The sequence below is a fragment of the Bos javanicus genome, chromosome 5, assembly GCF_032452875.1.
Source record: "Bos javanicus breed banteng chromosome 5, ARS-OSU_banteng_1.0, whole genome shotgun sequence".
NCBI lineage: Eukaryota > Metazoa > Chordata > Mammalia > Artiodactyla > Bovidae > Bos > Bos javanicus.
This window is the reverse complement of record NC_083872.1, coordinates 28295481-28322723: the sequence shown is the minus strand read 5'-3', so window position 1 is coordinate 28322723 and position 27243 is coordinate 28295481. Positions and strand designations below refer to the sequence as shown.

The 27243-nt window shown below is 54.6% G+C and overlaps 1 protein-coding gene across 3 annotated transcripts; it reads right to left on the bottom strand.

Moving 5' to 3' along the window:
• Positions 1–1830: 1830 nt before the first annotated feature.
• On the bottom strand, positions 1831–26963 carry KRT80 (keratin 80). Of its 3 annotated transcripts, XM_061416007.1 has the most exons (10): positions 26552–26963; positions 26000–26417; positions 19735–19943; positions 15127–15187; positions 14759–14854; positions 6693–6857; positions 6070–6195; positions 5236–5456; positions 4725–4780; positions 1831–4587 (listed from the first exon to the last, which is right to left on the bottom strand). In XM_061416007.1, exons 2-10 carry the CDS (start codon positions 26297–26299, stop codon positions 4463–4465), a joined length of 1359 nt encoding a protein of 452 aa, XP_061271991.1. In that variant the 5' UTR covers positions 26300–26417; positions 26552–26963; the 3' UTR covers positions 1831–4462. The 3 variants fall into 3 exon arrangements, with proteins under 3 accessions (XP_061271991.1, XP_061271992.1, XP_061271993.1); XM_061416008.1 differs by having other exon boundaries at positions 1831–4622; positions 26000–26963; XM_061416009.1 differs by lacking the exons at positions 26000–26417; positions 26552–26963 and adding an exon at positions 21217–23648.
• Between the last annotated feature and the right edge of the window lie 280 nt (positions 26964–27243).

Sequence of the window (27243 nt, the reverse complement as noted above, 5' to 3'; positions counted from 1 at the left end):
CCAAATACTGGGGCTACCTCCCTTCCAGCTGTTTTCCCTCAGATCTCAATAGACCAGAAGAGGCAGGAGGGGAGGTCATGCTGCCAACTTTCAGCACACAGAACCTGCCTTGGGTTCTGGACCCCAGAGCCTCTTAGAGGAAGATTTCTCTGGAATCAGCAGGGCACTCACTTGACAGTCCTGGCCTGAGACCCCTGAGCCCTAATCTTTCATGCTGAGCCTGGGGACTCAGGCTGGGCTCCAGCTGTTGGGTACCCACTCAGCCCCAGCACCCTTTGAGTTTGAAGGTGGGGTGCCTTCAGTATCCACTTCACCAAGTCCCGGCTTTGGCTGCTTTACGTCCCTGTGGCGGGCAGTCTAGAGGTGAAAAATGGTTCCAGTGAACCAACATGCTTTCTTTTACCTGCTGGGTGACCAGAGTTACAGTGCTTGGCCTCTCTGGGCTCCTGCTAATGATACCCGTCCTGTTCGTCTCACCAGTGTTTGGGAGGACTAGAGATCAAGGAGAAGAAGGAGCCAAGCCCACGTAGGGGCTTGTTTTTGTTGTTGTACTTGGAACCGGGGTGGTGCCCTTGGCCAGGTGTTCACTGATTCACTCCAGAGGCCAGGAGTGGGAAGGAGAAGGAGGGAGCTCCCACGAGGAAGGGAAATCTGGCTCCAGACTTCCTGACCACTAGTCAGGATCTGCCAGCAGGAAAGGGGCAGGAGAGTTTCTTGTTTGGCTAGGGAGGTCACAGTTCCTTTCCCTCCCTCCCTCCCCTCCTTCCCTCCATTGCTTCCTTCCTTCCTCTCTCCCTCTCCACTCCCTCTGCCTTCCTTCTCTCTCCCTCCCTCTCCTCTCTCTCTCTTTGCATAGTTACAGTGCTCCTTCAACAGGCCAGGCGTTGCATTCACACCTGGGGACACAGAGGCCAAGGAGACATGCCCTCCCCTTCATGGGACTTTTAGACTAGGAGACCCAAGCTGGGAGGTGCACCATTCATTTATTCTTTCTTTAATTTTACTTTGACTGAAAACTTGCTGTGGTCTGGGCACTGTGCAAAGCCCTGGGGAGGTCATGGGATACAGTCCCTGCCCGCAAGGAATTTAGAGGATAAAAGGCACACAAAGAGGCAAGGAAGCACTGCTAAAGCAGAGGATTAGGGAGGCTAGGATCCAGAGATAAATTCTGCTGGATTTAAGTATGTATCCATAAATGTCTGTGAGATGAGTGACCCTTATGTGCAGAGCTTTCTTAACAGCTTAACAGTCAAAGAATAAAATTGTTTTAACTAAAGGCTAATAAATAATGCTACATGTGAAGCAGTCAAAATAGTACATAAAAGGAAATTTATGGTCTTTAGAGAATCTTACATTGAAAAAAAAGAAAGATGGAAAGTTAAAACATTTAACTCAAGAAGTTGAAAGCTGATAAATTCAAAGAAAGCAAAGGAAAATAAATAACAAATAGGTTTTTAAAAAGTAATATTTATTATGAATTCAGTGTCAGAAATTGAAATTAGTGTTCAGAAATTCATAATTCAGGAGTTAATAGAATAGAAAACAAAGATAATGTAAGTAGAGAACTGGGCTCGGTTCCAGGACCTTCCTGCATAGGAATGGGGTTTGTCCATCATTCCTTCTGAGTTTTGAGAGCAGAGCCCGTCTCTTAGTGGCCCAGGTGAATGGATAAACCCTGAGTGGAAGTCTCTGGTCTTTCAGCCCTGGGGCATGGCTATGCTGTACCCTGAAAGAGCTAGCTCCAGGCCTGATTTTAGTTTCCCAACTAGTCTGTTAATATCTGTTAATAACTAGTCCATAATAATATCTGCTGTAATAACAACAACGATATCACTAGTAATCCTTTATTCTTGTTGAGCTGTTACAGTTCAGAGTCCTGAAGCAAGATGTGCTACTCTCGGTAGGAATGAGCCCAGCTATCTTGTCAGATCCCCAAACATCCTTTTAGGTAAATAGGGAAGCTGTGTGTTCCATTTTACAGATGGGGAAACTGAGGTTCCACTTGTCTCATTCCAGTGAGTGGGTGAGCCAGGACACAAATGCTTCAAAGGTCTTATTTCACCCCCAGAATTCCTATCCTTGAGACACCTCTTCTTCCTGTTCCAGTTCCTGAGTTCCCTGAGCAAGCCCCTCTCCTCTCTGCCTTCTGCAGTTGGAGAGAGCGCCTCTCTTGACCTGATAGCGAGTTTCTCCAGGTGGAAGGGTGGGGAGCACTCGTAGGTGTTTTATTGCAGGGCTGGGCTTGGAGAAGGCCCTCGATCCTTGTTTGCTGATATAGAATTTGATTTCACAGGATTAGGCCTGTACCTATCAGAATATATTCTGGGCTGTGCCAACCCGCACAATGGGGCAGAAGGGCTTCAGAGGGAATCCGCCACCACGTGGGGAATGCCCCATGTCTGTGCTTGCTGAGGTGGTCACATGGTTCCTGGGCATCCTGGGAGGTACTGGAACGTAGGTCAACACTGGTATAGCCTCTTTGTGGGATGGCAGGGCAGGAGAACTTTTCCATGGCCAAGTAGCACTGGTCTGAAGGTATAACTAGGTCCTTGGACTCCCTTTCCCATAACTGGAGGATTTCCAAAGTCTTATGGTTAACCTGTTTGACCAATGATTGACCAATCCTGAGAGGGGATATAAAAGCAGACAGACACACAGCTCTATCCATGAATAATCTCAGCACTTTATTTCATCCCTTTGAGGGAGAAGGGGGAATTACCCCCAAGAAGTCAGCCAGTGGGGTGGGTTGGCTAGAACATGTGCTGTCTCTCCAGGTAGTATAATATATAGCATTGATTATGCAGAAACAGGAAGGGAAGCAATAAGTTAAAAGCTATATAAGTTATGAAAAAATAATATATATACTTTTAATATCGTATATCCCCATTGAGGATTTGCTCCCATGGAAACCAATAAATAGGTGGAGAAAAAGCAGCAATCAGCACCCTTTTGAAACTTGAGGGATAAGTATATATCTGAGTTCTTTCTGGCCTGAGCGTCAATAGCCCTTCAGCGCCCCCAACAGGCCTGGAGGACCTTCTGGCCTAGAAGGGGGCCAGGGCCTTGGGCCACCCGGTCCTGGAAAATGAGATGAATGAATCAAAGACTGGGTCCAGCAGAGGAGGTGAGGCAAGGGGGAGGTAGGGAGAGGAAAGGGAGGAAGAGAAGGTGGCTTACGGCGTGGGAAGGTGGAGCTGCCAGATTCCCTGTAAGGCCCTGAAGGCGAGAGCCAAGAGGATGAAAGAGGAGCGTTCCTCTAAGCCCCAAACCTTCTTGTTGGATTGCTGCTGCAGAATTTCTCTTTAGTTAGTCACTGGGGCCCCCCAACCTGACCTCAAGGGCTCAGAAGTTCCCAGACCTGAGTGGACAGTGCCTTCTTCATGACCCTGCTGGCAGCAGAGGGGCAGACGTGGAGGAGGAAGACAGGAAGGACCTCTGATCCACAAGTGTGCATGCAGGGGAGGGGAGGCTTGGCCTGATGGAGGGAATGGAGACCCTCAGGAGTGGGACTCATGGGAAATGGGCCTGGAGTTTCATGGCAAGGGTGGCAAGAGGAGTCTCTAGGGTCTGGTGCATACCCAAACCAGGTTTCAGGCTGGGAAGCATCTGGATGGGAGGCAGAGAGCTCAGACCCCAGGCAGGGTGGTGAGCCCCAGGATGATAGAAAGGAGAAAGGAGGGTCCAGTTCTCCTGCCCCGTCTCCCCCACTTCCCACTTCCCCCATCAGGGAGTTTGTCATGGCAAGAAAAGCTTCTAGAAAAGGTGCTTGGGAGCTGGCTGGACAGCTGTCCAGTTCTGACCGTGACCTGCTGGGAGGGACTCACAGGAGGAGAGGAGGGGCATGGGGGTCTGGGCTGATCTCAGAGTTCTGGGCTCAGGTCCCAAACACCCAGGGAGCCTCCTCCCCTCACTCCCTAATACTGTCAGGTCTCCAGGAAGCCCAGGTGGTGCAGGAAAACCAGGTGCCTCCCCAGGAACTCTGGATAGTGGAGGGTGCCCATGTAGTCCCCACCGGCCCTTGGTCCGAGGCTAGCAGGGGCTAGGGGAGTGAGGGCACTCACTTTGGTTCCTAGTCAGAGGCAACACAAGAATTGAGATGTGAGTTTAGGGCAAGGGTTGGGCAAAGGGTCAAAGGCAGCTTGGTTAGAGTCCCCTGTTGTGCGAGGAGCAAGGAGGTGGAGGCAAAACCCCAATTCCAATTTACCCAGGCAGGAAGACCTCTCAGATATTGGAAGGGTGGACTGTGAGATATTGATATGGAGCCAAGTGACTTTGAGTAACTGGTGACAGTTCTGTCCCATTCCCGCAAAAAAGCAGTCACTGTTTTCAACCCTGTTCTCCATTCAGGATCAGATTTGCCTCCTTCCCAACCTGGAGGCTCCAGGCTGCTTTCTGGAGTCTAGCTTATGTCCTTGCTGCTGCAGGGGAGTGGCCTGGGGCTCCTGGGGTGTGGACAGCGGCCTTACTCTGAGACCTCTGACTCCTGCGAGAGGAACTTTTCTGACATTTCGGTGATTTTGATCACAGGGCCTTTCTTGTCCTTCTTTTTCCGAGAGGGAGCTCTTGAGAGGCCGGGCTTGGAGACAGCTACAGGGAACATAAGGGGTGGGGCAGGGTAGGGGCTGGAGGTTTGGGAGGCATTTAATATCATGCCTTTAGGGCCATGATCCCCCCCCACCCACTGTCCCCCTCCCACCATGGGTTCTTGGGGCAAGCAGGCTCACCAGTTCTGCATCTGGCCTGCACAGCGCTGACCACAGTGGCTGAGGGCATGTCCATCCTGTGGGAGGAAGAGATGGTGGGATGTGAAGGGAACCTGTGGCTCAGCTCCCCTGGGATTGGAGGCCTGGGGATTAGCAGGCAGAGGCCAATTCTTGGCTGTCCCTCCCAGCTCTGGGCTGCCCTGCTGTGTGACTTTGGCTAGTCAGCTCTGTCCCCTCACCCCTGCATGAACGGCTATCATTTGCTGAGCACTGATTGGTGGCAGGTATTTGCACACGGGATTGTATGCACATGTGAGGCATACTTATCATCAGTCTATTTTCCCGATAGGAAAACTGAGAATTGAGTAAATTGGACTGAAGTTCCAGTTTGTAAGTGGCTGAGCCAGGACATGAACCCAGGCCCGCCAGGCTCACAGTATCATGCTGGGGGGTGAGGGGCTGGGTACTGGCTTCCCGTGGGGCTTCCAGTCCTCCCCTCTCTCAGGCCCGCCCCGCTGGCCCTGCTCCTTACCGGCTCTCCTCGCCCTCCATCAGCTTGCGGTAGGTGGCGATCTCGATGTCCAGGGCCAGCTTGGTGTTCATGAGCTCCTGGTATTCGCGCAGCTGCCGCGCCATGTCCTTCTTGGCCTGCTGCAGAGCATCCTCCAGCTGGGCTAACTTGGCCTTGGCATCCTGAAAGGCCAGCTCACCCTGTTCCTCGGCCACCTTGATATTCTCCTCCAGTTTCAGGCACTGAAAGTTCGGGAGGACAGAGAGAAAGAGGGGTCAGTGAGCAAGGAGGGAGGGAGAGAGCGGGTCAGGGCCAGGAGCCCGCCTCTGTCCTTGGTGGGAGTGTGCATTGGGAGGATTTGGCACGGCGTTCCTAGGCATGGTAATGGAGTGCGTTGCAGCAAGAGGCCATTCAGTTAGACCTAAGGAGACACTTTCCCAAGGCTACCAAATATGGCAGGGCTCCACAGGAGCCTGTCCCAGCTGTCCTTCCAGGATGGCACTTCTCTGAAGGCTCGTCCTGTCTGGAAGCTGGGGCTTATGCTTCCCTTCGCTTCTCCCCCATAGGGGGGAGGCGGTGGGCTCTGGGTGTGTGTGTAGGGGACCCTCCAACATTCCAACAGCCCTGGCCAGTTTATGGAGCACTTTTACCGGCCAAGCTCATGTGGTCCTCAGAGCTGTCTAAGGACAGATGAGGAAATTGAGGCACAGGGATGCTAAGTGACCTGTCCAGGGTCACAAAGCCAGGGCTCACATAGACATAGCCTGTGTGAGCGTGTGTGTATGAAGGATATGAGAGAGCATGTGTCCCGCACTCTGCCCTGCTCCAGCCCAGGTGGGTCCTCCGGACACTCACGTGACTCTTGATGGAGAGGATCTGCGATCGGAGCTTCTGGATGCGAACGTTGAGGTCAGCGATCTCACTGCGGCTGCTCTGGAGGCTGTTCTCAAACTCGGCTGAGCAGGCAGCCCGTTCCTCCAGCTGGAGGCCGGGGAGAGGGTGGCAGTCAGGGGAGCTCACTGTGTCCCCCCAGGACCCCTGGCCCCTCCTTCTTCCTCACCCTTGGCTTCATCCCCTCCTCTGTGGCCCACCCAGGCCAGTGTCTCCCTCCTTCCCTGCTCCTGCCTCCACCACGTCCATCTCAGGATCCCTCTCTTGGCCGCCCTGGACTGAGCCCCAAGGGCCATGCCCACACGTGGACTGGAGTCACTGGGTGGCAGCACTGCCATGAGCCTCTGAAGGGTGCAGACGGTGGCTTGCCCCTGTCCCCATCATCCCTGTGGCCCAGCACATCACTGGGCTCTCACATTCTCTGTCCCTGCATGTGAACTCACTGCTGTGGACTCCATCGCCCCTGTGTCTCGCCATTCATCTCTCCTGGACTCTCAGCACCCAGAGCTGCAGGCGGCCTTAGCCATCTCTGCTGCTGCCCATCTTGCCCTGGTTGCATCCCTCTAGTCTGCCTGCCAGTCCCAAACCTGGCTCCGGGAGTACGCCTCGGCCTCCTCCAGGCTGCGAGCCGCGACGGCATCATATTGGGCCTTCACTTCCTCCACGATGCCACTCAGGTCGATGTGGCAGCGGCTGTCCATACCCACGGTCACCGACACATCCTTCAACTGGGCTGCCAGGTCCTTCAGCTCCTGATGGGGCACAGACATGGGGCCTCAGGGCTGGTGGGGGGCCCTAGACCCTCAGCCATAGTCCCCATAATCTCTTCGTTCCCTGATGGGTGGAGGGCAGGCCTCCCTCTGTCTCCCTGGAGAGATGATCAGAGGATAAACATCCCCCTGCCCTGCCTCTGCAGCAGCTTGTACTCTTAAGAAGCAGTCCCCTCAACTCCCAACTCACCCACCTGTCGGTTTTCCTCTCTGATTTGGCAGGGAGGGCCCCTCGGCTCTGGAGGCCCACCTGCAAACCTAATTCCTCTTCAGTTCCCACCATCCCTCCCTGAACCGCCCCCTACCCCAACACACACACTGCTGTATGCTCCCAGGGTGGGCCTCCTTCCTCCTGGCAGAGGAGGAAAGGGCCCAGGACATCTGAGCCTGAGGGCATTCTATCCTTAGGTTCAGTGCTGTGCAGCGTGGCCTCCCCCACCCCTGCCCTCCCAGGATGGGAGCTCCTCGAGGGCCTGGCTGAGGCATTTTCACCTCCAGGCCTCCGTATCTGGCAGGGGAGTGTCCCTGCTGAATGCATGTGGGAATGGAAGCCCGTGAGTGATGAGGGCAGGAGGGGAGCAGAGGCTGACGATCATGCATCCCTGCTCTCCTACCAGCAGCGGAGGCCCAGGTGACTTCCGGGTCACCCTGGAGACTCACTGCCCCTCCCTGTCCAGCTGAGGGGCTTGCCCAGCCGCAACGACAGGATTTAGCCTCAGTATCTTTGTCTTCTTCTGTCCTTTGGGATCCTTCTTTCCCCTCCTCTCTGTCCTCCTCTTTGCCTAGAAAATGCTAGCCTGTGTCCTCAGAGACCCCTGGAAGCGGTAAAACTTCCCATTTCCCTGGGTGCTCCTGAGAGACCAGGCAGTGTGTGCTAAGTGCTTTCCAGGCGTATCCACGTCTCATCCTCACCAGGCTGGCTCAACTGTCAGCCCCAGATTACAGACAAGGAAGAAGCTGGAGGACCCAGAGTTGATGGAAACAGCTGTGAGGGCGGGGCTGGACCCAGAGCTTTGCCGCTCCTGCTAAGCTCCCTTAGAGGGGCAGGGACGGGAGCTGAAGCCCCACATATGCTTCTGTCATGCCCTGCAGTCAGAGGTGTGTAGCAAAGCCAATGGGGATGGGGGTCTTTGGAAGGGCTGCAAGGTGTCACCTCCAGGGCCCTGGGCTGCTTCTCTGGAGGTGCTGATCAGTAGCTCGGGCCTGGGCGGGGCCCCGCGTGGAAAGGAGGAATGGGTGTAAGCAGAGTGTCCGTGGCCAGCATTGTACAGAGTGAGTCAGGTGGCTGAGGAGCCTGACAGGCAGGGAGAGCGGCCAGGCACCCAGGGAGGCACGGCGGGGCTCAGCTCAGGGGGGAGCGGTGGGATACAGATGCACAGTTACTACTGCTGGTGTTCACAGTTCATCCTTGACCCTTACTTCAGTCATCAAGATTTGGCCAGTGTTCTCATTTTACACACATATATATATGTGTGTGTGTGTTAGTCGCTCGACTGACTGACTTGGAGCAGACAAGTCGCTTGCTTGTCTGACTCTTTGCTGCCCCATGGACTGTAGCCCTCCAGGCTCCTCTGTCCATGGAACTCTCCAGGCAAGTATACTGGAGTGGGTTGCTATGCCTTTCTCCAGGCATCTCCTGCATTGCAGGTAGATTCTTTATCTCTGTGTCACTAGGGAAGCCCTATATAAAATTAAAGAAAACTACAAAAAGACCTTTTTTTGTTTGATTCAGGATCCAAACAAGGTTCATGCGCCACCATTGGTCCGTATGTCTCTCCTGTGGATACTCTCTTCATCTCTGTCTCTTTTATTTCCCCCCTGTCTTTTTCTTATTGAATACCTCAGGTTGCTTGCCTATAGTCTAAATCTTCCTGATTGCCCCGCATGCTGGTGTTTAGCATGCTCCTCTGGCTTCTCTATTTCCTGAAAAGGGGCAATTGGATCAGGAGGCCCGCTCAGATCCAGGTTCTGTTTTTGGCTCATGACTGCATTCCAATCTTGGTTTCTGACTCTGGGCCCCCTGCTGACCCTCATCTGTCTTTTGCTCCAAGAAGCTGTGGCTGAACCTCTGGAGTCTAGATCGGCAGAGGCTGCTACTTCTGACCTGTGGCTGTGTCCCTGCGGCTGGAGACCGCGGGGGTGGGCAGCTTTGAGGCCTGCAGAGGAAGGCCACCCCTTCCCTGTCTGCTCGCCGCCTGACCCTGCCCACTAGCATCCCTGGTGATCAGGATCGCCTCCTGGAAAAGAAGTTTGAGCAGTGGCAGGCCACCTGTCTCCACCCTGGAGCTGGTGGGACCCTGAGCTCAGTGGCCAGCTATCCTTTAGAGGGTCTCGTGATGGAGGGTTTTGGTTGATCTTCAAATACATCTAACAGAGATCTCTGAGCAAGAGTGGGGGAAGACCCCACCCCCTGCGGGAACACAGGCTCATGCTCCACCTCTGCTCCCTTGGGCCTCACTGGAGATTGACATTTTCCAGATGGAACTGACATCCCAGCTGGGGCTTGGCAGAGAACCAGTTTCAGAGATGCAGCTTGGGGCCTCCTCGGTCACCATGTGCTGGGGGTTGGCAGGCATGGGGGCATTTCAGACAAAGTTCTCCAGGGCCACTTCTTCCCCAGGCTTAAGGTGGCATTCGTTATGGGCAAGGAGAAGGCCAGGGCACTGTCAGAGCACAGGGCACTATTGCAGCAAAAGGATGGGCGAAACCCGGCTGATGGGGCAGCCTCAGGTCCTTTCTGGAAAGAGCCAATGTAAGCATAAGCGTGGTAAACAGAAGCAGGAAGTGGAGGGCTTGGATCATCTGCAGACCTGTTCAGACATGCTGGCCCTGCCGGGCTGCAGAGGGCATAACAATGCTGACTTGTGTGGTGTGGGATTGCCACCGTAGCAGGGTTGGGTGGGGGGAGCCGGGGAGGATCTGCATCTCCAAGCGGGCAAGAATCAAGTTGATTCAGGTTTAGAGCTTTTCTTAGGAGCCAGAGTCTGAGGAGGCCTCCATATGTGTGCCTATTGTCATCGTGGCCCCCCCAGGTCAGGGAATATGGGGACTGAGGGGTAACAGTACTGCTCAGTAAAATGCAGTGTTCAACGGCACTGGGCTCTGAATAATGTCACCTCTTATTAGCTGGGTTAGCCCTGGCCAAGTCTTTAAACTTAGCTGAGCCTCAGTTTTCTCATTGAAAAGTGAAGTGAAGTGAAGTGAAGTGAATTCGCTCAGTCGTGTCTGACTCTTAGCGACCCCATGGACTGTAGCCCACCAGGCTCCTCTGTCCATGGGATTTTCCGGGCAAGAGTGCTGGAGTGGATTGCCATTTCCTTCTCCAGGGGATCTTCCCAACCCAGGAATTGAACCTGGGTCTCCTGCATTGCCGGAGAAGGCAATGGCAACCCACTCCAGTACTCTTGCCTGGAAAATCCCACGGACAGAGGAGCCTGGTAGGCTGCAGTCCATGGGGTCGCTAAGAGTCGGACACAACTGAGCGACTTCACTTTCACTTTTCACTTTCCTGCACTGGAGAAGGAAATGGCAAGCCACTCCAGTGTTCTTGCGTGGAGAATCCCAGGGACGGGGAGCCTGATGGGCTGCCATCTATGGGGTCGCACAGAGTCGGACACGACTGAAGCGACTCAGCAGCAGCAGCAGCAGCTCCTGCATTGCAGGCAGACACTTTACCATCTGAGCCACCAGGGAGGCCCATTTGAAAAGTGGGTATAATTATGGAATTGAAATCAGCTGACATTTATTAAATACTCACCATGTGCCAGACACTGTTCTAAGTGCTTTAGGATATACTAGCAAAATAAATCCTCACAACGGGCCAGTGAGCTGGGTACTATTGTCCTCCCCATTTTACAGATGAGGAAATTGAAGCATAGAAAAATAAAGGAACCAGCCCAAGTCCATATAATAATGGAGCCAGGATTCAAATCCAAGCCGCCCCAAAGTCTGTGCTCTCTTAATAATTTTCCCTACTTTATAGGTTTATTGGAAAGATTAAATGAGATTACATCTGGAGAGCACTCAGCCTGGTGCCTGGAACATAGTAGGTGCTCAATAAACAACAGCTGGGAAACTATTGGTGTGACTGGAAAACGTGATGGAGCTGGGAGGAAGTGTCCAGGGCTTGAGTAGCCTGTTCCTGGAGTGGCCTCCTGGGGCACCATGAAGGCAGGCACGTAGACAGGCCAGGTCCTTTTTGTAGGGGTCAGTATCCCGGGAGGTGTGCTGGCCACAGGGGCTTGTCAGTAGATTGCGTAGCTAATCTCCCTGGAACCAGAGTTTGCAGGTGGGGCAGGTGGCTTTCTGGCTGGATGCAGCCAGGCCCCAGAGCACTTGGGAGCTGGGGTGAATCCTGGAAGCTGAGGGGGAGTGGGAGCCCCAGGGTGCTGTCACCAGTCAGCATCCCTGGAGGTGAGGGGAAGGGGTGTTGCCCAGGTGGGTGCAGTGTGTAGACGAGGCCCTGAGCAGCCTATAGCCACTGGCTTCTGGGCAAGGCTTTCCATACATATCCTGACCTGCGTGTGTGTCTTGGGAAGAGGGAGGGCTGTGTCCTGGGGCCCTGGGGCAGGCTATACAGTAGTGCTTTTTCCATATCTACTCCAAAGTTGAGACTGGTGCCTGGCCCCCCCCCACCCCGGGGCTATGCACATCCCACTGTGTTTTTCTTCCACCCTAGCTGGCACGGCTGGTACCTTTCTTGGACCTGCTCTGCCTGATGGGGTAGCCACTGGCCCTGTGTGGTCGTGAGCACTTGAAACGTGGTCAGTCAGAACTGAGATGAGCCGGAGGTGTAAAATACACACCAGATTTCGAAGACTTACAATGGGAAACGTGTGTGAAATAGCCCATTCATTTTTTATAATGACTACTTGTTGAATAATCATATTTTTGATATAGTGGCCTCATAGAATATATTAAAATTATTTTTTTCTGTTTCTTCACTTTAAAAAAAAATGTGACTCCTAGAAAACTTACAATTACCTATGTGGCTTGCATTATATTTTTACTAGGCAGGGCCAGCTTAGAGACCCATTGGTATGGGGAGTCTTTATGGGTCAGTGTTGCCCTCTCAGCCTGCGGAGGTACATGGAGGGAAACTCAAACCTCATGTCCCGACACCAACTTGCCACCTTGCTGCTACCTGAAACAATAATAACTGCTATTGTTTTATATATGGGCATTATATAATGTGTAATAATAATAAAATATTATTTTCTACATTATATACTATATAACCATATTTTATTATTTTAATTAATATGTTATTATAATATTATATTAATATGTTAGTAATAAAACAATAAAATATGATGATATAGTATACAATATAGAAAATAATATTTTATTATTATACATTATATATACTGCACATTATATAATAATATATACTATATATATGCTACATTACATACATTGTTATAATATATGATAGTATCAATATAATATGGTAGTATCAATATAATATAGTATAAATACAATGTGATATGATATAATAGAATGTATATGTAATAATTGGGTCGGCAAGATCCCCTGGGGGCCCAGCAACCAACTCCGGTATTCTTGCCTGGAGAATCCCATGGACAGAGGAGCCTAGCGGACTACAGTCATTGGGGTCACAAAGAGTCAGACACGACTGAGTGACTGAGCATGTACGTACATGTAATAATGCACTCTTGCATTCACTGTGGCCCCTTCTCCACAGCAGCCCCCCAACAGCACCCTGCCTCCGTCTCCACCAAGGGCTGCCCATCCTGCTTAGAATAATGTCCACACCCCATCCTGGGCCTCTGGCCCTGCACAACCTGGCCCTTGCCCACTCTGTCTTAGCCACAGCTGCCACTTTCCCTCCCAGGATCACATCATTCCCATCTCAGGTGTTTCATACAGCCCTTCCTTCTGCTGAAGCATTTTCAAGTCTCTGCTGAGTTGGAACTTTCCAGGTTGGGGCTTCACCCTCCTCAGAGACACATGGCCCCAACCCCTCTAGCACTAAGGCATGGCCCAGTTTCTTTGCATACGAGCAACTTTTCCCCTCCAAAATGATCTTGTCCAGATGTGTTTATTAACCTATCACCCGTGCCGTCTTAGCTAAATTGTGCTCTCCTGAAGGCAGGAAACTTGCCCACCTGGCTCACAGCTGTGAGGTCAGTGCCTGGCACCTAGCAGGCATGCCATAAACATTTGTTAAGTGATTTACCCCATCACAGCATGATGAACCTGCTACTATCACTCTCCCCATTTAACAGATGAGGAAAGTGAGGCACAGAGAGGAGAAACAACTTGCCCCAAGTCACAGAAATGAGGGGAAAAAAAAGAGTCAGGACTGGGGCCAAGGGCTGCCAAGTCCAGAGGGAGCCGGCAGCCTGCTGTGGGGCGGGGCCCAGAAGTAGAGCAGGTGTGTCTCCTCAGTGCTCAGGTATATGGCTGGCTATGCCCAGCCTTCCTCAGCTATGTCTCTATACCCGTAGGGCCTCCGCCTGGCCCCGGCTCCCTGAGATGTTGGCGAGCAGGATGGGCTGGAGGCCCTGAAACTGTGGCCCTGCTGACGTCTGCTGGGTGGTACCAGCCCTGGTGAGTGTGGGTAGAGGAAGCTCTTACCCACTTCCCAAGCCACTCAGTGGGCACGGTGCCCTGGTGAGCCCCTCAGGGCTTAGGCCGGCCGCAGAGGACCCTGCTGGGGACAAGAAGCGTTTTGGGGTGGTCTGCCCATGAGGGCTGCCTCCCTCATGTTGGCAAGGGTTGGGAGGGTCTCTCTTCTGCTCCCTCCCATGGCTGCACAGAGGTCTCAGGTCCACGTGTAGCCACGAGGCCCAATTTCCCTCTCCACAGGGTCAGCAGCCCTTCAGACCACCCGAGCAGATCTTTCTGGTTGCAGTGGTGACTTTGACCCCTGCTCTGCCCTGGGCTGCATTGCCATAGCTTGGCACCAGCGGCTTACAGCACACAGGCTGCTGTGCCCTGTCACACTCAGTAATGGTCCTGCCTGCTTGTAGCTGAATCAAAGCATCACTCCATCAGCCTCCTCACTCCTGAGAAGATGGGGAATGTAGAGAGGAGAACACACATCCCAAAGGAAGCCCAGGAGGTAGATGCTGCCAAGGGGCAGAGCCCAGAATTCATCTGCTGGTGGCACAGCAGATGGGACAGGCCTTGCTGGGCTACTGTCCCCCCAAGGACAGTGAGAACCTAGGGACAAATGAAAATGTGTCCGGGGGCTCCTCTGTCTGCATTTACTGGGACTGGGATTTTTTTTTTTTTTTTTGGCCATACCACATGGCTTGTGGGATCTTAAGTTCCTTGACTGGGGATTGAACTCATGCCTCCTGCAGTGAAAGCAAGGAGTCTTAACCTCTGGACCACCAGGGAAGTCCTTCCTGAGTCATTTTTGTCTGGCAGAAGTTTGTATTGTCTGATTACCAGAGAATCTGTCTATAAATCTTCCCTGTATGATCCCCAAATGGGGGAGGGTGCCTTGCAGGCCTACGAGAGCTAGAGCTGTGGGTGTTTGCAATTTAAGCTGCAGGGATGAGAGAGAAATTAGTTCAATAAGAACTACTGTTCAAAGCCTCCTGGCTCACCACTCCAAGGCCACTTCCTGACCCTGCCCTGGATGTACCTGGGCCCCCTTCATGCCCTCAGTGCTCCCCAACACACGAAGGTGGGGCTTTCCCTGAGAGAGGCTTTGTGGGAACCTACCATGCTCCGTGAGATGAGTGACGAGGGGACACGGGTTATTGACTGCCGCACACAAGGGGTGTAGGAAATTGTTGCATCTGTGGCCAGCAACAGTGAGCGCCTGCTGAAGTTTCCACGACCCTGCATCCCTTACCCAGGGACCAGTTGGCTTTCGGCTCAGCGGGACCCCGGCCCCGTCTTCTCACCTGCTCATAGATGCTTTTCATCAGCTCCACAAAGCTCTGCAGGCCTTTTAACTTGGTCTCCAGTTCCGTCCGTCGAAGACATTCTGCATCCAGGTCCTGGGGGTGGGAGCAGTGGTGAATGATGGGAAAAGGAATGGAGGGATCCCAGGGCAGGGGTATGGTAAGGGGGATTTTGCTTCCTGAATATGATGGGAGAGATTCCCGGAGAAGACCTGGCTCAGAGCCTTGGAGGAGGGTGGGGAGAGGTGCTTAGCTTTCTGCCTGTGGTCTTGGGACTCAGCCTGTGGGGCCTTTGTTTGGGGATCCTGAGCAAAAGAGGGCAGAGGGTCCCTGGGGAAGGAACCCATGGGGTAAGCTGGGGAGGCTACCTTCTTCAGCTGGACGAAGGTGAACTCCATGTCCGTGCGCTTGGAGATCTCGTCCTCATACCTGGGAGGTAGGGAAGGAGGAGAAGGGGAGCCAGGGAGACACACACACAGAGCCTGCTCAGCTGGATATGGTGGACTTAGCAACGGTTTGCTTAACCCTCCTTGGGTGGGGCTTGGGGCCTCTGCAATCCCTTTGGCGCCTTGTGGCAGTTAGAAAAAAGGGGTCCCTTCCTTGAGGAGGATGCAGCCCCTTGTCTCTATGACATGTCCCCTCTCCTCCCTGATACCACAGTGTTGGCTCTGGGGAAGCAGGCATCCCGCCCCTCATGCTTACTCCTTCCTGATGACCAGCCATTCCTCTCCCAGGGGCATCTGCCCCTTTCCTGGCTCTGCTCCACATTCATCTCTTCCCGGAAGCCTCTCCTGATTGCACAGTCCCTTTACCCTGATGTTTTTGTTCCCTTATCTTTATCCCATCTCCTCCCCCGAGAGTCTCAGTTTCAAACAAGCTGTGCCTTTTGTAGTGTCTGCTCCAAGCATCTTGCTCACGTCATCCTCTCCTAACTCCACCCTTCCCCGAAGCCCCACGCTTCTCCCACTGCTTTGCTAGACAGCAGGACACTATGCCATCTTCCCTCTGGAGAGAGGGCAGGAAGGCATGGGTTTTGCAGTCAGATGGGCCCCCCATATGTTTCAGGGCAAGAAACTCCTCCCCTCCCTTGTCTCTTGGGGTGTGCACGTGCATAGGCACATGTGTCATGGGGGCTGAAATTCACCAGCACTCCAAAGCTGTGTTCCCTCTCTTCTCAGATGTGTCTCCTCCTTACACGTGTGATGAGATGTGTCGAGTACACCTCGTGTTCAGAACCAGGACACTGCTGGGTGGGGAGATGGGATACCTGGATCCTTGACCTTACCCTCTGGGCCCCCAGGATGGATGTCTGCCTGCGGCATGCTTCCCATCCCAGCTCTGCCTGCCCCAACCGACGTGGGGATTCTGTGGCTTCCTGTTGCTTTTCCTCCTCTCTAGGGAATGCCTGAATCATTGGCGGCTCTAATTACAGCCGCCTGCCTGCCCCAGTCCCTGACCTCACAGAAGGGGCAGCATCACCCATCACCCACGTCAGGTAGCTGGACCTGCCACCCCCAGGCCTTCTCTTTCACTGGCCTCCCAGAGGGACTAAGGGGAGCAGACCCCAGAGCACGAGAGCCTGTAGAGCACTCAGCTCCCTGAAATTCAGTATGTGGAGGGTCCACACTCTCCCTGGCCACTGCGGGCTTCCAGAATCTTTGAGGGTCCCTGAGGGTGCAGGCCATGGGGACAGGGTGGTGCTATGGGTCAGGGAGACTGGTCTGTAATCTGAAGCCTTCCAAGGCAAACAAAATGCCTCTCCTGTGACCCTCAGAGCCCCCAGCCAGGGGTGTTCTCTTGGTCTTGTTTCACAGATCAGAGGCTCAGAGAGAGGCTTGGAAGCTTGAGTCATGTGCTGGTTAAGAATGGGGTTCCAGAGCCAGACTATTTGGGCTCAAATTCTGGCTTTCTTGCTAAGTAGCTATGTGACCTTGGATAGGCTCCTTCTACGTGCCCTTGTCACAATAATGTTAATTTCATGAGGATTAAATAAATGAACACATAAAGCATTTACAAAGGTGCGTGACACCCACCAGAGCTACTGCTATTATTATCACCATCCTCTCCAACACCAGGGCTTCCATGGTGGCTCAGACGGTAAAGAATCCGCCTGCAATGCGGGAGACCTGGGTTTGATCCCTGGGTTGGGAAGATCCTGTGGAGAAGGGAATGGCTACCCACGTCAGTATTCTGGCCTAGAGAATTCCACGGACAGAGGAGCCTGGTGGGCTACGGCCCATGGGGTCGCAAAGAGTCAGAGACAACTGAACGACTTTCACTTTCACCAACACCATGTCCCAGCTCAGCCCCTCTCTCTCAGCGTTTCCAGAAAGAAACCATGGGGATTCTCACTGCAGACAGAGTGGGCAGGTCTCTTCACACTCCTCACAAATGCTTAGGGCTGGGCTGACCTGAACAAGTTTCCCTCTGGGATCTGGGGGCCTCAGAAAAATTTCCTGACTTGTGGACAGGGGTCTGGGAGCTCCAAGCTGAGAAGCACAAATTGACTGGCCCTCCCCAAGCAAGCCCTCTGTCTAGCCTCTCCCCTCTCCTCTGATAACAGAGTTCTGCCTGCCTGGGAACAGGACATTGGAGAGAGCTGTCCAGTGGGAGACCTCTGAGGTGCCAAACCTCCCCTTACCCTTCACTGCCCTTCTCAGCTTTCCCACCTCCCTTCTCATCGACTCCACTGCAATTCAATCCCAGTTCACCCCTAGACAGCTTGCACAATTATACACAACATTTCTGAATCACTTGCTATGTGTCCTTGGGCAAGTTTCTTCCCCTTGCTGGGCCTCTGCTTCATCCCTAGTAAACAGAGGGGATAGTCAGCTAATCCTTGAGGTCCCTGCTACATCAGAGCTTCTAGAAGTCTCCATTCCTATAGAGGCTTATGCAACTCCATGTCCCCCATTCACTTCCAATCCCCTGCCCGTATGCTAGCCGCCAGCTCCCAAACCCATTCTCAGCCCTTTTCAGCTGGTCACACCCGTACCCTCTCCACCCCCCCAAACTTGTTTATTTCTAGGAGTGAAGCTGATCTCATCGGCCTTGTAGAGGCAAAGTACACCCCTCCCTGTCAGGGCTTGGCCTGGCATCTCCTGGCCTCTGGGGGCCCCAGGCTTTGCACAGCCAGGCTGCAGCTTTCCTGGCTCTGACCTGCAGACCCAGAAACCCTCCAGCCTCACCTTCCCCAATTCAGTGGGCTCCCTACCCAGAGAGGGGGAAGAGAGGCCCTGAGCCTAAACAGTAAAATCAGGCAGCAGATGGAAACCAGGCAGCGGGCCAAATGAGGGGGCTGAGCCAGATTAAAACAACAAGCAGTGTTTGTACAGAACTTCAGTTACAAAGTGCCTCCACGATTCGATCCGGCTGCTCTCCTGGGAGCAGCTTCACACAGTAGCTTGCCAGGCGAGGGATGGGACTTTGTACTCCTGGCTGTGTGACTAAGGACAAGCCCCCACCCTCTCTGGGCCTCTGTTTCTGTCTCCATAAAAGGAGAATCCAAGTCCACACCCAGCTCTGCTATTCTCTGATCCTTTGTAGGCCAAGGACCTGCTATGTATCAGTGAACTGAGTCTTGGGTTCTGGCACACCAGTGAGATTTCCCTCATCGCCGTCAGAATGGGCAGTCTAATTCCCTGTATTTCCCAAGGACCTGGAAGGGCAGGGTAGGGGGAGAAGTGCCCCCCGCCCAGGTCAGGGAGGGGCCCAGCCAGATCCACAGATGAGGAAACCGAGGTCCCCAGAGAGGGAAAAGCTTCCTGTGTGACCATTCCTTCTGCATGTGGTCTGAGCAGGGGAGGCCACGCAGAGAGGCCTCGAGGAAAGGCTGTGCCACAGCCCAGGACTCCTGACAGGCTGCCTCCGCCCTCCGTCTTGGGAGGCTTTGGGCCTTACCTCAGATCACAAGGCCTGGATCTGGCCCAAGTCCTGCAGAAGGTAGGGGCTGCTTCAACCGCACCCTGTCCTTCCTTCTCTCTGGCTGGGGGCCTCCAGCAAAGAGACCAGCCTCTCTGCTCTGGCCCAGCTTCCCTGTCCTTGAAGCCCTGACCATTGTCTGGTCAGAGAAGGTCACCTCTCCTTTGAGCTACTCAAGTTAACTAGTCTGCCTTTCTAGACTGGCCAATTCAGTGCAGCAAACTGCTTTGTGCTGGGCATGGAGCCTTATCGGGGGGGCAGAAGAGTGGCCATTTTTAACCACCAGTAGCCATGCCAAACTCTTGGCTTCCTCCTCACACCAGCCTTAGCTTGGTATCAACCATCACCATTCCCACTGCACACAGGAGGACACGAGGTTCGTGTATGAGGCAGCTTGCCCAAGGTCACAGAGATGGTGAGGGGTACGGGCAAGGAGTAACCCCCTCCCATGGGGCACAGTCATACCCAAGCCCAGACCCTTAACAGCTGGGCCGTTCTGCCTGCCAGCTGCGTGTCCTCTCAGTCTGTGTTTTCCATGTCTCTCTAGACCCCAAGTCTGCCATCGAGTTCAGGCGTGTCTTACCTCTAGGCGATTGCTTCTTTATGCAAACAAACCTCATCATTTCTGCCCCCTGCCTTCCCTTACCCTCTTCCCTTTTCAGCTCAAGAGAGTTCAAAATCTCAAGCTACAGCCAAAGCAGGAGCCCATCTATTGCTCTCGCTAGTGACACAATTTCCCATGGACTTGGGCGCAAGGGGAGGGCGTAGGGGACAGGGCTGCAATGCCCAGAGGCTAGCAAGCGCAGCGTAGCTGTCAGCCAGCATGAGACTGGCTTTGTTGTAAGGGTCACTGCTTGGGATGTAGCTGTAGATTCACTGCCTTGTCTTCCCGGGATCTAGAATACTGCTAGCACGTTGCAGCTCTTTAGTAAGTAAGTATGGACTAAAGACTGGTTTTTCAAAGAAGTTTTCTCTTTTTCTGGCCTGGGCCCCCAGACCTTGCCCCCACGCGTGAAGGTTGGTCCCCACCCTCGGCCCTCATAGGGCTCCCCTACCTGATCCGGAAATCTTCCACCTTCTCCAGCACCTGCAGCAGGTTGGCCTCGAGCTGGCCCCGCTCCTTGCTCACTTTGCGCAGCTCCTCCTGCAGCCGGCCTTGGTACTCCTCATAGAGGTGCCCAAGGTCAAAGGTGGCCGAGTCCTGGCTCTGCAGGAAGTGCCAGCGGGTCTCCAGCAGCTGGTTGCGCTGCTCCAGGGCTTGCACCTGGGAGAGCGGGAGGGTGGCAGTGAGAGGGCCAGGTGTGCCCCTGCCAGTGCCACCCTCCCCCCACCCCGGGGGCCTCTATGGGACGTGGCAGCTCATCTACTCAAGAGGCACCCGCCTGGGGCCCTCACTCAGCACCTTCAGGTGGCATCTCCAGTTACTGATTGTTCAACTGCAGATGGTGCGATAAGGGGGGGAATCCGAGAATCCCAGAGAGGCACAGCCAATTAGCCAAGGTTTCTTACAGGAGGGGCAGGACCAGCGAGATGAGGGAAAAGGGACCAAGCTGTGAAGGTGCCCACATATGACAGGTTCTCCAGGCTGCCTGGGGCTTGGGTGGGAGACCCCAGGGAACGTGGGGTGTCAAGAGGCCTGTCTGCCGCCCACCTAGACAAGCCTGGTCTCATCTAGCTTTGGAAACCGCAGGGTAGGGCCTGGTTAGTTCTTAAGTGCTAATCCTCCTAACATCCCTGGACTTGAGGTCTGTCCAAGCCTCAGTTTCCCCAGCTGGAAGTCAAGGTTGATGTCACTTGCTCTGCCCACCTGCAGAGAGAAAAACCTGGGGAGGTGCTTTGGAGCAGCAAACAGCAAATGCTCCTGTGGTCCCTGCTGTACACACGGCCTTGTTCTTTGAGCTGGACATCTTTAACTCAAACCCCCAAACAACCCTCCGGGGAAGGTATTGTTATCAGCTGCACTCCACAGATGACGAGACAGGGCACAGGGAGGGGAAATTACCCTCCCAAGGTCACACAGTTAGCAAGCGGCAGGCCTAGGGGTGGAATGCAAGCACTTTGAGGTTTAGAATCTTTGAGCTGCTGCTCAGCAGGCCTCTGGTCTGCTGCAAGTTCTCTGCGGGGCCCCGTTGCCCTTGCTGGGCTGGCTTCTGCCTCTAGTTGGGGCCGGACTTGCCTTGAGGACAAAGCCTGGGGGGGCTCTGGACCCAGGGCTCCTCTGAAACTCTGCATCCTTCACACCCTCCTGCTCAGAGGGTTTTGCATGGATTTGCAAATCCTGCAGGGATTTGCATGGCTCCCACCCCAGCCACTGGCCAGCAGGAGGGCAGAGTCCCTCTTGGGTCCTCTTATTCCCTCCATCCAGTTCAGCCCAGTGGAGCTTGGGAGTCCCCCTCCCTCTTCTGCACCCTGCCTGTCCTCTCCAGGCCCAGCCTCTCCCTTGAGCATCATTCTCCTTCCTACCATCCCAGCCCCCGTTCCATGTGCTCCCAGCACCCCGCTGTAGGAAGCCTCCCCTCTTCCCTCCAATATCTGACCCTTGGTGTATCTGCTTCTCGTTTGTCCTCATCTACCACCCTCAACGTCAGACTGAGAGCCATCTGCATGCCTCTTGGGATGTGGCTAGGGCTACTGAGGCAAGATGGGTGGCTGGGGCTGAGCTCCTGAATGGGGCAGGCTGTTGTCATGATAGCGTTGTGACAACCAGCTCAATTATGTTTCCTATGACCACAGTGGGCAGCCGAAAGTCTTTCCATCCACTGCTGGCACCAGGTCCCAAAATCACAGCCCGAAAGAGCCAGAACCACAGACCAGCCTTTTAGATCAGCTGGTCTATACCCTTCATTTATAGAGGAGGAGATGGGGACCCAGGGCAGTCAGGTGACTTGTCCAGGCTCACACAGCAACTCCGTGGCCCAGCTTCTTGACAGGCCCATCTGATGGCGGCTGCCAACTCTGGACTTTCGTGTTCCCGTTCCTCCTGAACCTGGGTATCAGGTGGGCTCTCGCCCTCTCTGTCTGCCCTACCCACATCCCCGGGTTTCCCTGAGATCTCTGATGCCCTGGGGGAGGCCCCTTGGACACTTGCAGGAGACAACATCTGTGGGAACACTCAACAATGGTGTTTGTGGGCTGCCATTCCCCTCCTTAACTCCCATTTGTACTGGTAAATTCTGCTTGAAGCCGACTTTAAGCTGTGTGCTGTCGTCACAGCCAAACAGGTTCAGTAGGGATGCGGTCAAGAGGGTTTCTGTCGTACTTGCGTGTGTGAGGGATTGCTGGGGGTGGTGGGAGGTTTCTGCTCACTCCACCTGCCCTACGTTTTGACAAGTAGGAGCCCCGTATTTATACTGAGGGTAGGGTTGAGACAAGAGATGTGAGGCTCCCTCCTCCACCCATAAGCAACACAGAACCCTTTGGACCAGGAAGTCCTCCCCATAGTCTTACTTTGATACCCTATGCTTCGGTACTCGCTTGCTGGGAGACGGTATGCATTTGGCCAGCCAGTCTAGTCAGAGGGCATTTTTGGTTGCAGGGGATTTAGGGAAGCCTCCTTTTACTTGGGGGAGTTGCTTGTTGTCTCAGTGGGTGGGGATGAGAACTCACCCCCAACCCAGAACCTTCCATGCTGAAAGGCTCCTCCCTCTGGAAACAAAGGCGAGGGAGGGCCGGAAATCCCAGTACCCTGTGAGATGCCAGCTTCACTTCTTTCAACCTGTCAAGGCTGCCAAGCACTCCCCTCTCGTTCCTCTTTCTGCCTCTCCTGGCTGACCCCTTGCCCTTTGATCTAGGCAGCAGCTCTAGGAGGAGCCTTGGAGACCAAGGCTGTGGTCTACCTGCTTCCCATTTTACAGATGAGGAAACTGAGGCTCAGAAGCACAGAACTCACTGTGACTCAACTCCAGGGTCGTGGGCCTTCTGGCTCAAAAGCAGGCCCAGACGAGGGTGGAGAGAGACGTACTTTCTGTTTCGGGGAACTGAGCAGCATGGGCTGGGCTGGGCTGGGGCCCTCCTCAGGAGGGAGGCTGACTGTCTGGGGGGCTGCATGTGCCAACCCATGGGCCCACAGCCCAGGCAGGTGAGTGTGCAGAGTGATGCCTCTGGTGCTTCCTCAGGAGGGGGGCGGTGTCAGATCCCCTGCCTCCAGCCTCAGCTTGGCTTTGCCCAAGAGCCTCAAGGTCTCTCCATCAGGAAAGGCTGTTCTGTGCTTTCCTGCGTGCAGGCAGGGGGGTGGCCCCAGGGGCTTCCAGAGGCTACACAGGCCAAGGGAAGACACTGTGCCCACCCCTCTGGGTCCTTTCCCTACAGCCTCCTTAGGCGCTTCTGGCAATGCTTCCTCTTGTCCCATCTCCACCGCCTCTGGTGTCTGCAGCTGAAGGCCCAGCCTGGAGCCTCTGCTGTTGTCAGCATGGCCCTCGCGCTACCCCCTTGGCCTCCTTTCCTGCTGCTGCTTCTGCTCATCCTCCTTCTTCATGGCTGCAGCTGTACTAGTCTCTTGACTGGCATGAAGTCAAGGCTACCCTCAGAGCAGGAGCAGAGCAGGGAGTTGGAATCTGAAGCACAGAGAGGGGAAGTGGCTTGCCCAAGGAAACACAGCTGCAAGTGAAAGAATTGTCACTGCTCCAGGGCCCCTTGGGGGCTCCTGTGGGTCTCCTTGCCAACCCTTCTCCTCTTCCTCCTGCTCTTCCTCAATGATCTCTGATTTCTCTGGGTGCCTCAGAGGGCCCAGGAGGGAGGGCCACCCTGCCAGTCTCTTCTCTTTGCCTAGAACCCTACCCCTGCACTGGTGATGGCATCTCACCCTGGGCTCCTGCAGCTCTTTCCAGCTCCATGCTGCATCCCTACCCACTAAGCTCCTCCACCTCACCCTCCAGCAGGGCCCTTCCCTCCTTCTTCCCAGGCTCCTTCCTGCTTGCATGCGAGCTAAGTCGCTTCAGTCATGGCCAACTGTTTGCGACCCTACGGACTGTGTAGCCCACCAGGCTCCTCTGCCCATGGGATTCTCCAGGCAAGAGTACTGGAGTGGGTTGCCATGCCCTCCCCAGGGGATCTTTCTGACCCAGGGATTGAACCCATGTCTCTTATGCCTCCTGCATTAGCAGGTGGGTTCTTTACCATTGGCACCACCTGGGAAGCCCTTCCTGCCTGGCAGGGACTAAATGCCCTGGGCTGGAGTTCTCTGGGCTGGACCCATGTATGGCCTTTTCAATATAACAAAGAGAATATACCTGGTACCTGGTGAGGGCTTTCTATGTGTTTTTCAGAAATGATCCCATTTGATTCTGACAAGCCCATGACACCAATGTATACTGAGGCCCAGAGAGGTTAAATAATTTCCTTGAGATGACACAAACGTGAGAGGTGAGGCCAGGATTCAAACCCAGAAATGTGACTCCGGGTTTCACATTCTAACCTCTGCTTGCTTCCATTTGGGCCCTCGTGGTCTTTTCAAGGAGGGATACGAGCGAATAACAGACTTTCTCCATAGAGTTGGTGGATCAGTTGGGTTTCCCTGGGCAGAGCTCCAGTGATCAAGATCCCCAAGGGGCTGGCACCCCCAGTTCCCTGCCTGCCACTATGGAGAGCACTGGTCTCAAGGCCAAGCTTGAACTGGGGGTTGGGAAACTCGAGTTCTTCTAAAGACCTTCGAGGGCATTGTCCTGACTCTGGGAACAGAACCCAGACCCCTCGGGCCCCTCCCTGTGCCTACACACCCCTCCTGTCCCCACGGCAGAGGCACAGGGTGATATCAGCCCTGGCGTTCACGGAGAAAAGCCACCCATCGAAGCCAAATTACATAGCTCATGAAGCATTCCTTTTAAGGGATTAAGCTGTGTTTGGAGAGGAGGTGGTTCTGCAGGGACCTGCCTCCCTCGGGCAGCGGGCTCTTCTCCTAGGGTGGACCGCCTGGCAGTCTGAATGCTGTGCAGCCACCGGGGGTGATGGAGGGAACGCTCCAGCTCAGGGGATGGTTGTTCTCCAGTTGTCACTCCCCCTACACACCCCTACCCCAGGCACCCCAGGTGTGGGTGCAGGAATGCTGGTCTGGGCACTCAGATGTGGGGGCGAGGTAGGGAGAAATGACTCCCATTTCAGAGGCTTTGTGTCTCACAGACCTGAGTTCAAGTCCAGACCTTGCTGGTTGTGTGACCTTGGGCAAGGCGCTTTGCCTCTGGGCTGCTCCGTCTCCCCATCGGCGCGGCCGGGGAACCAGCCGTTGTGGAGTGCTGGGCAGTGGGGGCAGAACTCCAGCTGGGACTCCAGGTCTGTTACTTCATTCCCCCTGCCCTCCTCGGTGAGCCCCCACCTAGTGGAGGACACCAACCATATGTAGCAGGACACAGAGGCAGGGAGAGCAAGGGGCAGAGAAGGACCCAGCCAGCCCAGGGCAGAAGGAGAGGGGAGTGAGAAAGCTGTAAAATGGCCATAGAAGTAACTTCTTTCCTAAGGTTGAAGGAAATAGAAATAAATATGCACTCAGCACAGTTCCTGGCTCAGGGTAAGCAGTTAATCAACAGTAGCTGTTACTATCTATTATTCTCAGTCAGGGCGGGAGGGACCAGAGCTGGGAGGGCTGGTCATGGGAGGTTTCTTGCAGGAGGTGAGTGAGGAGCAGGTTTGGGAGGTGGACAGGACTTCCTTGGAGCTCTTGAAGCCCCTGCCCTGAGCCAGAGCTTGACACCAGCGGGTCCAGGAAGTGAGGTGCAAGGGACTCAATCACTCTACTCTGGTCAGGACATGGAAGACTGGCTGACGGCCTGTTTCAGACTCGCAGCACCCATCCCCCGCACTCCTAGCTCCTGAGGAACCACAGGCGTACCCCATGCCGCTCAGCTTCCTTCCAGCTGCCCCACAGGTCCCCTTGCCCATGTCGGCGCTTCTGACCCTGGGAAGCTGAACAGATCCAACGGCCTGGACAGGAAGGTGGGCCCTGTCGGTCCACCGTGGAGTCTGACTGCAGCCCATGCCTCCATCAGCTGTTCCCAAGAGGGGGCCTCCTCTTGGTCACACTCAGAGCCCCTCCCTAGTCCCTGCCTGCGGGGAGGGTGACCCCAGGCCATGCAGTGCGTTATTATCCAGACATCCCTCAGAGGCAGGCCATCCTGACGTCCTTTTCTCTCCCATGTCAGGATGGCTAGGGACTTCCCCCTTCTGCTTCTCTCAGCTCAAAGCTAGGCCGCGAAGTTGGCAATGCTGGCTTCCCATTGGCTGGGCTGGGGCGGGGGTGGGGCATGATGCTGGGGGGAATTACAGAGCTTAGCCACCTGCCCCAGCCCGACTGGCCTTAGTTTGGGGACCCCTCCCCCCACTTCTGCTCACCTTGCCAATCAGGGAGGCGAATTTATCGTTGAGGACCTTCATTTCCTCCTTCTCGTTGTTCTTCTGCTGCTGGATGGCTGGGTCCACCTTGAGATCCAGGGGTACCAGCAGGCTGGGGTTCACGGTCACCTTGGAGACGGTGCCGGCTGTCCAGCAGCCTGTGAGGCCGTGGGAGCTGAAGCCCGGCTCGGGGGGCCCGCAGCTGCTCCATCCAGCGGTCGCAGGCCGGGGGCTGCCCGCCGGGGTCACCTCACAGCTGCTCAGGCTGCTAAAGCCAACGACGCAGGAGCGGCAGGCCATCACCGCCCCCGGGTCCCAGAGCGTGCAGGGCGCAGGGACCGGCGAACGAGCCTTTGCGGGGTGGCGGTGGCTTGCTCCCGTCGCAAGCAGGGCAGGCTGGGGACTGAGGAGCAGACACCTGTCGCACAGTGCTCATTAGCTCCACGAGGGCGGGACGCCTCCCCTCCCAGCCAGACCAACCTGTTAGATGATGCGGCTCCCGCCCCTCCCCCCGGCACCATGTACCCATCTCCTCCCCGGGCAGGAATTTACCAGGCTGAGGGGGCTGCTCATTGTCATTGGCCTCCCAACCAAGCCTGGCCTGGCTCCAGGGGAAGGGGACATGGGCTGGGCTGGGCTGGCTGGCTGGCTGAGGGTGGGGAGGTAGTCAGAGGAAGGACAGATTCAACAAGGAAGGACAGAGAGAGAGAGAGAGAGAGAGCGGGCGCACGAGGAGGGCGAGAGCAATGCCTCTCACCGCAGACCTCATTGCATACCTGAAGGCTGACGTATCTAGGCTTACATACCTCTGGAAAAGATGAGGCAAGCGCAGTCCCTGGGCTCCCAAGTGTAGGGCAGCCGTCCTGGGCACTGTGCCAGCCTGGCATTGGAAAATAGCACGTTGACTGTTTATTTTCTATCTGTGTTTAAGAGTCACCCTGACTTCTCCTCTTTTCTTCTTTTTTCCCCCAGCTCTCCCTTCTCCCTGCCTTTGATCTATTATTTATTAATCACCTTTATGTGCATCCCCCTGTCTCAGGGGCTGGAGAGGAAATACACGGTCAAGAGCAGTTGTCTTTGGATGACTGAGACTTGGTTCGAGACTCAGCACTCACCCCTGGCGTGGCCTCCAGCAGGCTCCTTGACTTCTGTCCTTTTGTGTTAAATGGGGGTGAATATACCAACCCCATAGGAGATGGTACATGCAGAGAATCTGGGAGAGGGTGGGCACCCAGCCCTCTGTG